Consider the following 13,189-nt stretch of genomic DNA (forward strand, 5'->3'; position numbering starts at 1 on the left):
AGCGACACGTTTTCCTGTTTAAAGTAGTGTAGGCCATCGAAAGTATAAAAAAACGAAACGAAATATAGATCTGTATTTTAATCAGATTGAGCGGTCTCTCCCGAATTGGGCGACTGTCTAGAAGCTATAGGACCTAAATCAGTCTTATAACATTGACAGTGTCCTTGAGACAGCTCTGTCAATTATTTAATTGGACAAATATTACGTAATTAATATAATGATTGGTTACTAAGCGAAATAATGCATTAGGAATTTTCCAACACAAGTGATAAAAGATGATATTCTGGGTTCACCTAGAATCATCTCTGTTTTGGTTGATAAATCTTTTTATGTGTCAACCACTCAATCGTGTTTATAAGTACGTGAGATATGACTTCCCTACACCACATGTATGTAAACCCAATGATTAGTTTAAGATACAATATGGTCGCAAAGACCATAATACTACAATTTTTCATTGGACGTACGGAATCAATCGAATATCTATAAACGTGAATATAATCGCTGTTATGTGCACAAATATTATATTCATAGGACGGAATGTATTATCTTCATACATATTCGATGTTGTTCAAAAGGAACCCAGCATTGAAGGAAATGAGTTTACAATTATTATTATTATTGAACAATTTTATAGCACACAAGTTCCACAACTAACTGCTCACATGCGCTTTACAAAATAAGGTACAGAAATTAAATATACAAATAAACTATAATACAAATAAAACATACATGTAAACATTGAAATCAACTTTAAATCTTATAAATTTCATCATTACTATTCACAAATCAAAATGGTGTCTTACCGAAGAAAGGTCCCTGAGAATAACTACGTTTTTAAATCTTTTTTAGTGTCAACGAGGAACAGGTTCTAATGTAAAGCAGTTTGTTCCAGAGAAGAACGGGCTAGAACAAAGAAATAATGTAAGTTTTCAAAACGTTCTACTAACACGTATGGAGATCTGAGATGTTTTTTGGGAACAAAAACTACAAGAAGTTCAGATTAATTTGAGGGACAGGGGTTGTTAAAGCATTTCTAAGTAAGAAAAATAATCCATATAGTTAACACTTGCTGTGAAATAATAATTATAATAATAATAATAATCTTTATTCATGTATTGAAGCCTTACGGCCATAGTACAAATTTAGCATATTGAAGTGAAAATTATGTACACTTATTTCAATTTTAACCATTAAATAATACTTTATAGATTTATGCAAATCATATAGATACAATAATAGAGTGGTGCACAAAGTAGAAAAAGAAAGGAACAGTTTAGTGAGAAAATGACTAATATTTACAATGTTATAATAGTGTATAAGTAACTATACCTATGACAATGTGATTAGTAAAGTAAGGAATAATATCTACAATTTTGAATATGAATACTTTCTTGTGATAATTGACAAACTGTATACAAAATTTATGCAGAAGTTGATAATGTTTTACGTATTTCAATTGCAAAATATATAAATTTTGAGATATTTATAACGACAGTTTGTTCATTATTTGACATTAATTGAATAAACTGGTACTTTGTATCATACTTGTTATCTACGTGGATATATTGTAGATGGTCATTGTAGAGTCAGTTTGAGTATTTAAAAAACCCTTTTGACAATGCTGTTTTAAGGCTGTTTGTTTGAGAGAAGACCGTTTGAACACAAAAATAACATAGGTTCTACTAATAAGCATGAAGATCAGAGATTTATTTTTGGAACAAAAACTAGAAGGACCCCAGACTAATTTGAGGGATAGTTTTTTTTTTAAAGCATTTCTAAGTAAGAAGGAGTATTTTGAAATAGATAACCCATGTAGATTATACAATATGGGTGTAATATGAGATGAAAGTTCGAGGATTCCAACTAATCCTGATTTATGGCATAATATAATGACTCGCATGGAAATCAGCTTTCTGAAATGAAAAGGGGCGTAACTCTCTAGTCTTCTGCAGCAACTGGGGTAAATGACGAGCAGCATACGTCAGTGTGCTATGAAGTAAATATTGTCCAGGCAGCGACACTACGGCATTTTATTTCGAATTACAACTTTCGTAAATGAACGCGCATAGCAACGTGTATACAGGACCACGGATTTCCGTCTCATCGGAACGACTAGACACTGTTACATGTGAGGCCTCCGTCGTTCACTACTGACAAGAAACTGATGGTACGCTTATCTGTGGTTTGACGTATGCTTCTTTTCCTGACGAACTATGTTTTTATATTAAAGCTGTTAATATAACCTACTTCAAAAATCAACATTATAGATCAATAACCAACTCGCCAGTGTTATCGTTTTAAATGTAGAAAGTCGATTATTGGCTATCGAACGCATTATGGAAGTTAGAAAGACTACCCGACCCTACTCATTGTTATCACTAGGTCTGGGATCAAATTGACGACAATTAACTCTGTGACAGACCTTTACAGCTACAACATACCACAGTGCCCATCTCACATGAACATTGTAAACATTCTAAAGGTAAAGTTTTTCTTTTTAAACTTTCTGAAATTAATTTCAGAGCTGTATTATACTGAGTTATTTTCTTTGTCAATGAAAAACTTGAAATTGGGTTACAAGGTTCTGCTAGTAATCAGAGGCGGTCATGCGTAGTTATTGACCCAATCTCATTAAAATACTGTTTTAAATTGTAGACTTTATTTTTTATTCTATTCATTCATATAAAACCAATTTATTACAATTTTATAATAAAATGTATAAAACTCCGACTTCGAGTTTTGACTAGCATATGAGAGTGAATTTATGGAAAATACGGAGGCTTATATATGTATAGTTCACAAGCAGTATCATAATATAGATTTGTGACGAGAAACTAATAAGTAATATAAATAGGGCCTACTTAATACCCTATAAAGTGTTTTCACAATTGGTTTAAAAATTAGAAGTTTAAGTGGCTGAATCAATACAAAATTATATTTTCAATGGGCTGCTAATGTGCTCAAAGGGGTTCTGTTCGCGGATATAATGTTGATCCCACTCAATTTATATTATTGATATACACTTGTAACGTCCTCGGATGTAGGTGTGTATGTACTAGGTTGTTGGCGTTCATCAAGTCCCCATGTGTCGGTATTGAAACATAATATGCGTCCTCGGCTGATTACATTATCGCGATATTGTACCATACATCAATTTTTATACGCCCACATTTTCATGTCCACAATTGTCTGTGAATGAAATATAGGTTTAACACCCCAAGATCCCGGTTCCTTTCGATATTGGCATGTATCGGACCGTAACTTCATAGACTATGGCCCCTGAATGTAGGAAAAGTCACGATTTTAGCTTGTGAACACTGTAGAGGACACAATTTGTATCCGATTTGGTTTAAACCTGAAATGTATGTTTATAACCCCCAAATCTCGGTTCCTGTCGATATTCGCGCATATCGGGCCATAACTTCCTAAATTATAGCCCCTGATTGTATTATTTATATATTTTTCAAATCGTTTGATGTACTAGAGTTCAGACATAACTGTGTTTTTTAGTTACATGCAATATTTATCAAGACCTCGATTAGAAGCATCCAGTCAAAGTCCTCGGTTTACACCATAAACATGTATGTGTGTGTGAGAGAGAGAGAGCCATATAGAGAAAGAGAGAGAGAGAGAGAGAGAGAGAGAGAGAGAGATGGTGTTTAACGTCCACTCGAAACAAACTACGTCATTTCGGGACTAACATATGGTTTAATTATAATTCAATAATTCGCTTGCGCATAGGGGTGTTAAGCAGTGGGAGGAAACCGGAGGACCCGGAGAAAACCCACGAGGTGGACAGGCAATCCCAAACCGAACTGAATCATTTTTGAACTGATATTTCTATTAGAGATTTGACTTTCACATTTTTGTAGCAGGGGATTCAGATTCCCCAAAAAGACAACCAGCTGATTTAATCAAAATCAATTTTATGAATGATAATATTCATGGATTTGGGTAAATCTTGTTACCCATATGAGTTCACAATTTTAATGACAATATCAATGCTGAAATTATTCATGAAGTTAAGATCAATCCCTTTTAAAATTTATACAGTTCAAACAATAACTCTGTATCTTGGTAACAGTCATGGAGAAACTTGTGTTAAAGTTAACTTTATTTATGTATGAATAATTTGTGTATTACTCAGAAATACCTATTTAAAGATATATTATGGGAGATTAGATAAAGAGCTGGTAGTTTGTATAAACTAGATAATGTAAAGGGAATTTGTGTATTACTCAGAAAGACCTATTTAAAGATAGAATTCGAAATAAAATGCCGAAGTGCCGCTGCCCCGGCAATATTTACTTCATTGCACACTGGCCTTTGCTACTCGTCATTTACCCCAGTTGGTGCAGACAAATAGAAAGTTACGCCCCATTTCATTTCAGAAAGCTGATTTCCATGGCTAAATCTATTTGTTAAGGCCAGCTCAATTTTTGTCAAGGTCGCTGAGATGTATAAATTAGGACAGGTGATTGTTGACGAGTTTGTAGGTTAGGGTTGGAGTAAGCATTCGGGCTAGGTCCAGGGTTAGTGTTGAGATTAGCACCCGTTGATTTCCATACGAGTTATTATATTATGCCATAAATCAGGATTAGTTGGAAACCTCAAACTTTCATCTCATATTACTCACATCGGTTATCTATTTCAAAATACCCCTTCTTACTTAGAAATGCTTCAATAACTCCTATTCCTCAAATTAGTCGGAGGTCCTTGTAGTTTTTGTTCCAAAAATAAATCTCTGATCTTCATGCTTGTTAGTAGAACCTATGTTATTTTTGTATTCAAACGGTCTTCTCTGAAACAGATCGCACTACACGCAAAACAAAAATCTACAAGATAAACCTGCGGACAAGACAGAAAATAGACATTGCAAAAAGAAACAAATATCAAATCAAGTGAATGGATCCGGGGGCCAGCCGTAAGCGTCCACTGCACTGTACAATTCCGGGCCTGTTATGGTACAGGCTTCACTAACAAGAGCATCGCTAACGCTGCAATATACGTCCACATTCCGGCTTTGATTGATATGGTACTTTTTAAAATGAAGAGAATGAAATATGAAATGGCTGTAATATGATCAGAGGCAAAGAAGGCTCGGCGTTGGGTTTGTTTTGCCAAATTTACAGACAAAATACTAACAAAAAAATGGGTATGACACTGCCCCAGGAGGTCGGGGCAAGCATCAAAATAAATAGTTGCTGTCTTTACGGTATAAGGAATAAATATGCAAAGTTCCAAGATGACCCATTCAGAATTACAGTCTGTAGACGATAAATACAAAAAATAGGCGTGGCTCTGTCCGTAGGGGTTGGATATAGAAACAATATAAATAGGTACCACCCTGTTATTGAAATGACAACATCAATAGTTGCCGTCCTTTGGGTATAAGGAATAAGTATACCAAGTTCCAAGATAATCCATTCAGAATTGTGGCCTTTGGCCGCTAAAGGCAAAAATTGGACGTGGATCTGCCCCTGGGGGTCGGGGCATTTACCAAAATCAATAGTTGATGCCCTTAGGCTATAAGGAAGACATATGCCGAGTACCAAGTTGATCCATTCAGAATTACGGCCTGTAAACGATAAACACAAAAATTGGGCGTAGCTCTGCCCCTGGGGGTCGGGACATGCAGTTGTCGTCCTTAGGCTATAAGGAATACATATCCCAAGTTCAAAGACAATCCATTAAGAATCGTGACCTGTAGGCAACCCACAGAGACACAAAGAAAAAATGTGTGTGACTCTGCCCCTGGGGGTTGGGCAATCACCAAAAAACAACACGGGGCATCCTTAGGGTATAAGGAATAGGCATGCAAAATTTCAAAAGGATCTGTTAAGAATTGCGGCCTGTAGGCGACACAAAACACACACACAAACATTGGGCGTGGCTCTGTCCCAGGGGGTCGGGCATGCACCAAAAATAATAGAGGCCAGCCTTAGGGTATAAGGAATAAGTATAAAAAAGTTTTCAAGGTGATCGATTAAGCATTGCAGGCTGTAAGGGACATACAGACACACAAAAAGAAAATGGGCGTGGCTCTGTCCCTGGGGGCTGGGCATTCACCACAAACAATGTTAGAGATGTTCCTTAGGATAGAAGGAGTAAGTAAGGGGCCACTGGGGGTCGGGCATGCACCAAAAACAATAGGGATCATCCTTAGGGTATAAGGAGTTAAGAATTGTGGCATGTAGGCGACACACAGACGCACAATAAGAAAATGGGCGTGGCTCTGCCCCTGGGCAAAGCCCTGTATAGGGAAAGTTACGACAACTTATTTACAGGCGCCATTTTGGGTCCCAACTATGACGCCATAAAAAAACTATGACGTCATGGCGTTATATAGCTTTACTTAACAAAATGTTTTATTTTTTTTTCTTGGTATAACGTTTTACGGCTACAATTTATCCTAAACAAATGGAGGAAGGCCACCATTAATTTCCCCATTGACTTCATTGTTAATTCTGGCCTCTTTGCCCACCTCCAACTTTTCCCCAAATTTTCATTGGGCTGAATTCTTTTCACTACGGACAGAGAGGAAGAAATGGTCATGTCTTTGCACTAAAATTTGTATGAGGTTGACCACAAAAATTTTGAGATACACAAACTTGAAGAAGCATACTAAAAACATGTAACTAGTTGCCGTACATGTCACCGTAGCCAACCTGATAAACCCATTATCCTTCCGCCTCAAAATCATGAATATTTACCAAAACCTGACAGAAAACGTTAATTCAAACCCTCATCATCCATTCTAGACCAAAAAATCAACAAAAATGGGCATGCAAAAGGGGAGAAAAGAGACAGAGAGAGAATTGCTATAAATAGACGAAATACAATTTGTGGGTACCGAGATGGTGAAACTTAATGGTGGTCTGCCTCCTATATGGTTTTATAAGTTCATATATCATCAAAATTCTTTTCTTTATAGCTTCACGTTTATTTTTGCAACATTATTATAATACAGAATCACAAAAAATAATAACTGCAGAAATGGTGACCCTTTAAAGTTATGCACTGTTTTGCATACCGGTTTGAAGCTCAGGTCCATGTGCCTTTTGTTCTAGAATTGATGATTCTTTCTTAATTGTGTCAAAATGTGAGTTCTGCGAAAAGATTTAAAGAATTTCAAACAAGTCAAATCAAAAATATTCAAATTATTGAAATATTTTTCAAAAATTGACTATCTTTTACCTTTTTCTACAAAATGGTCCAAAACAAAACAACATTAATTTGGTAATAAAAGGGCAGCGATAATCTCAAAAAATGAATTTCGAGGATTCTGAATGGTAGAAATTCAAAATGGCCCGCAAAATAAAATCCATATTGGTGGAATATTAATTAATCGACATTTCTTTCCGTTTGGTATAACTTGTAATATGTGGTATATTAATCCCGAAATGGCATAGTTGCTCTTAAATGAATATATTGTTAAGGCGCTTTAAACATCTAGATGGAATAGACTTAGTGTAGAAAAATCTAGGTGTATTGAAATGTTGGCAGTAAAGATAATTTCATAGTTTTTAGTTACACATTGCTAACCAACCACCCATAGATCCTTTAATGACAATAAATCATATACTTTATTCAGCTCGACGCAATACTTAAAATGAATAGATGCAGTTCGTTTAACTTGAATGTAGATATTATATATCTATGTTGAATATATAGAACCTTTTGGTTGAATCATGTCATAAAATTACACGTATCTTATTTCATAGTTTTACGTATTTGTCGACATTAAGGTGTACTTGTTCTATTGTTCCATTTAGCCTTTACTTGTTTCACTTGACTAAACAAAACGTTTTCTAAGAATGTAGGCATTTATAGATTGAACAAAAAGCTTATAAATGTTGAGATGTGTGGAACATGCTCGAACAAATCTCAGACACGATATATGTTTGATACTAGTTGAGCATCAGAACAACACGATTATTTTATGGAAATGGGGCGCAAATACTAAGCCAACTGCGTCTCCTTCACTGGGCCCCTTCAATGTATGTCTACCTGTGGAATAACATGTACATTATTTGAATCTGTTAAATTTGTGCGGTTTATATATTTAATTAATATTATTATTTACACGCGGGTGGGGAGTGATAACGTCTTACCCCAAACAAATTGCAAAAGAAACCAGAAAGTTTCAGAGAGCGATATCTCGTATCACATATGACTGATGAAATATATGCCCGAAACATATGGAAGGGTATCGCTGCCAATATTAAATGCTCTGCTACAATGTCTTTTCCACTGATTATATGTAAAAAGTACAATGTACAAAGTCCTAATACCTCTAAGGTAGGAGTTAAATGTAAAACGTCAAATGTTAAGTGTTAAATGACAAATGTTTTGTGGGAAAATGCTATTTTTGACGTGTCAACATTTTACATTTCTCTCATTACATTTTACATTTGCGCTCTGCCACATCCCATTTGTCATTCACGCTTTCTACATAGCAACTTTCGCACAGTATCAACTTTCATATGCAAATGGCAAACACATACATATTATATAAGTATAATAAAATATAATGGGTGAAAATGTACAGTAAAGACAAGTTAAAAAACGAAACGAAATAGGATCTGTGTTTTAATCAGATTGCTGTATCCCAGTGGTATTATTCCGTTCTACTCCACTATAAACTGAGTTCATTCACGGGGGAGACACGTGGTCAAATTATCCACCCTCAATACCACTCGGCAAATCTCGACCGATTCCGTTACCCTACATCTAATCTCGGCTGTATGACAGTAAGTGATATGTACCTACGCCCATACATTTGCGATGCGGCTGCCGGTTTACTTTAAACAGGAAAACGTGTCGCTTTTACAAAAAAGTCTCAAATTGCGTCTTTTGTAGAGTGTATATACCTAAATGAGCAGAGGTATTGTCTCAAGGCTGCTGGTTTGATAAAATTCCCTGGTAATTCCCCAAACCCAATGCCAAACGTGACGTTTGTTGATATAATACACTCTCCACAGAAATCTCCATGGGGGGCAGCCATTTTTCATTCGGAACCTTTAAAATAGTTCAAATATGGCGGAAATGGTCACACAGCCGAGATTAGATGCGTAGAATCTGTCGAGGTTTGCCGAATGCCCTCAATACTTGTGCTATTTTTATCGACCAATCGAGTGGTTGAAGGGGAGTAACTCGCATTTTATTAATAATTGAAATAACATCAACCAATGGCCCAAACCATTCAATATCTAAGCCATTCTTTGTTCGGTCTGTTGATTTTTATGTGAATAAATTTCTAAATAATAATTTATATACCATTTGAAGCGAGAAAAAAGGGCCCACAATAATCAGATATAGCTTTATATAATGCATCTTTAACCAATATAATTAATTAGTTTCTACTTCTTTGTAATCTTGTTTTAATTTTTAAATTCAGATTTTACGAAAAAGGCACTATGACGGAAAATCGAAAACGTAAACTAGTCATCATCCTGATCATGGTTTTAACGGTGATACTTTACCTGACAAATCTGAAAGCCACCAATGACGAATTCGTAAAATTTCTGAAAGGAGAGACGCCTCTTAATTCATCTAAGGACGATACGAAGCCCACCAATGAGGTGTTCGTAAATTTTTTGAAAGAAGCGATGCCTCTTAATTCATCTAAGGACGATACGCACTCAATACACGCCAACAATGTGAAATCAAAACATTCCAACAATCCCAAGTCAGAACACTACAGAAACCCGAAATCAGAATATCCCAGCAATCTGAAGACAGAACACTTACAGCCAGAACATCCCAGCAACCCGTATATTTTAACAAATGTATCATCGCATCTCAACACTAGAAGTTCTAATAAATCTAGGTCTAATAAAAAGAGACGTATTACAATACATTGGTATAATAGACCATCTGGGCTATCTTCACAGACACTAAGAAATTGGTTTTCCCAATGTAACGATTCTTGTATATACACTGAGGATATCAACAGTGATATTCTAATTTTCGATGGCGACTCATTAGCTGGAAACCCACCAGTCAGGAGAAATCCAAATCAAGTTTGGGTCTTTCGCGAGATGGAATCACCGGTTATTACTTCTTCTCACCAATGGCTCAAGCCGTCATGGCGGAATAAATTTAACAGAACGTTTACGTATCGCGTAGATTCGGATCAATTTACTCCATATGGTTTTTATAGAAAAAGAAAAGAGCCCCTAAAGAAAAATATCACGGCCATCATGAAACAGAAGTTCAAACTGGTATCTATATTTTCCAGTAATTGTGGTGTACCGAGTCAACGTGAAAAATATATCAACTTGTTACGAAAGTACATACCCGTTGACTTCTATGGAAGATGTGGCAATCTAACGTGTCCTAAATCCCACGACTGTTTTATATCAAATGCGAAAACTTACAAATTCTATCTGTCCTTTGAGAACAGTCTGTGTAGAGATTATGTATCTGAAAAGTTCTTTCGCCCTGAATCACTAGACATTGTCGCCGTAACGCGGGGTGGGGCAAATTATTCAAAAATAGCCCCAGCAAAAACTTACATTGATACAAGCGATTTTAAATCAGTAAAAGACTTGGCTAATTTTCTTCTATACTTGGATAGAAATGATACAGCCTATAGACAATACCTTGAAAATAAACAGAGCTATGAATCTATATATAGTTGGTTCGGAACTGGAGACAATTCCATGTTTATGCACAAACTAAGTCATTGTGGTTTATGTTACAAGGCCAGATTGTGGCTTAATGAAAAAAAAGTGTACGATAATATTGGTGATTGGTACGAGAAAGAAATATGTCATAAGCCTGCAGATATTCATTAAAATACGAAACGTTTGTTTTTAGATACAATGAGAGGCTATTCATTTAACATTATAAACTTGTGTCTTTCTCATTCAAGTGATGTCGAGTGGACGTTAAACCCTATTTCATACCCTACCCTCATTCATTTTGAAAATGAGAGAGAGAGAGATGGGGTTTAACGTCCACTCGACACAAACTATGTCATTTCGGGACTAACATATGGTTTTTAATTTTATTTCAATAATTTTCTTGCGCATAGGGGTCTTTAGCAGTGGGAGGAAACCGGAGAACCCGGAGAAAACCCACGAGGTTGGACAGGCGACCCTACTCCTTGTCACGTACAACTGGGGATTCGAAACCACGCCAGTCGACTCCATGACAGACTTTATGATACAGCGCGCGCACGCTAACCATTCAGCCATCCACCCCCCCCCCCCCTATTTTGAAAATGAAATGTATAGTATAATTATAACCATTCGCTAAGCCAAAAAGAGATTTTTCGGATCATGGACCGCCATGAAACCCAGCTCCTATGATGTGAGTATTAAACATATTTGATGTAGGCCTACAAATTAGGTTTTAGCATTTAGGAAATTTTATATAGAAGAAATAATATGTGTTATTGTTTGAGAAAAGGTGCAATACTTATTTCACATTTACAGTCGTCCTGCGCAAGATCTAACAAGGACAGCTGTCAGGTCGTTCGGATGGGACGAAAAACCGAAGACCCGTGTATACACTGGCGTTGCACGTAAAAGATCCCTTGGCAGTTGGAATTCGATATAAGATTAGGCCATACTGCCTCATCGCAAACGGTATGGCGTATGCCCGTCTTCATTGGTCCAGTAGGAGCAAAACAGTTGGACGTTAAACCCCATTTCATTTTATTTCATTTCAGTCGTCGTGATTCACAACCGTGGTTCCAGGGCCTTCTAATATCCAATATATTTAACACCCTGTCCGCGCAACGGCAACAGGATGCTGTTGTCATTTCTAGCCGTTTCCGAATGTCCAGTAATTCTCAACCGGTGTGCCGCGAGATTTTCCTAAATGTGCCGCTAAATTTTGAACGGCACACAAAGAAAATTTCTCACTAAAGAAGCCAGATATTTAACTGATGAAATTCGAAACACTGCAATAAAGTAAGTTAATGGCTGTGTTGTTCTTTATTCAATTTGTGTCATTCTATGTATCTATGACTACTCTGTGTCTACGGTTGTATATTTTTATTTTGCAAAATTGAAATATTTTTCATATATATTTAGCCAGGTGTGCCACTATTTTGTCATGTGTTCCAAGGTGTGCCATTGGCAAAAAAGGTTGAGAACCACTGCGATAACCAAACAGTTCTATTATTAGTAAACTAATGTCCAGAAGAAAGTATACTCATTTCGTGCTGCATCAACCTAAGTGGTTTTTTCATTGTATCCGGTATTTGAGTACAATGTCAATTTGTTTCACATTTTTTGCTTAGAAATGTTAAGTTTGGACGCAAGAGACAAAGTCGGTAATGTTTTATCAAATGTTTTAAATCTAAACAAAACTTAGTCCCATTTTTAGTGTGTATACTCTGTTTTGGACATTAGCATATAGTCGTTTTTTCATTGTATCCGGTATTTGAGTACAATGTCAATTTGTTTCACATTTTTTGCTTAGAAATGTTGAGTTTGGACGCAAGAGACAAACTCGGTAATGCTTTATCAAATGTTTTAAATCTAAACAAAACTTAGTCCTATTTTTAGTGTGTATACTTTGTTTTGGACATTAGCATATAGTCGTTTTTTCATTGTATCCGGTATTTGAGTACAATGTCAATTTGTTTCACATTTTTTGCTTAGAAATGTTGAGTTTGGACGCAAGAGACAAAGTCGGTAATGTTTTATCAAATGTTTTAAATCTAAACAAAACTTAGTCCCATTTTTAGTGTGTATACTCTGTTTTGGACATTAGCATATAGTCGTTTTTTCATTGTATCCGGTATTTGAGTACAATGTCAATTTGTTTCACATTTTTTGCTTAGAAATGTTGAGTTTGGACGCAAGAGACAAAGTCGGTAATGTTTTATCAAATGTTTTAAATCTAAACAAAACTTAGTCCCATTTTTAGTGTGTATACTTTGTTTTGGACATTAGCATATATTACTTTATTTGGGCGATCCTCTTTGGGATTATTTTTCTATTCTAAATTAAAATGTTTGACTTGCTGTCTCACATTGTTCACGGTTTCCGTCAATCATCGTCTCTCCTCTCATTTTATTCTTTTTTTTTATATTCTTACTTGTACCTGTGTGATGCGGCCCATTTTAGGGTGGTAAGTGGAGCCTGTCACGTGTAGTGTACAAAACGGTGGTCGCGTTTAGAAATGTGCATATAATACCGGGTGACACAAAAAAGCGTTCATCACC

General features: G+C 36.0%; 1 protein-coding gene across 1 annotated transcript in view; it reads left to right on the forward strand.

The window, feature by feature from the left end:
* LOC130010545 (alpha-(1,3)-fucosyltransferase C-like) overlaps window positions 1-12,553 on the forward strand; it is a 38,968-nt gene extending 26,415 nt beyond the window's left edge. Inside the window, exons 2-3 of the mRNA XM_056102564.1 lie at window positions 9,404-10,644; window positions 12,528-12,553. Coding sequence (XP_055958539.1) covers window positions 9,423-10,644; window positions 12,528-12,553 — 1,248 coding nt within the window. The 5' untranslated portion in view covers window positions 9,404-9,422. The remainder of the gene's footprint in view (window positions 1-9,403; window positions 10,645-12,527) is intronic.
* The last annotated feature ends 636 nt before the right edge of the window (window positions 12,554-13,189 follow it).

This window comes from Patella vulgata, chromosome 1, assembly GCF_932274485.2.
Source record: "Patella vulgata chromosome 1, xgPatVulg1.2, whole genome shotgun sequence".
NCBI lineage: Eukaryota > Metazoa > Mollusca > Gastropoda > Patellidae > Patella > Patella vulgata.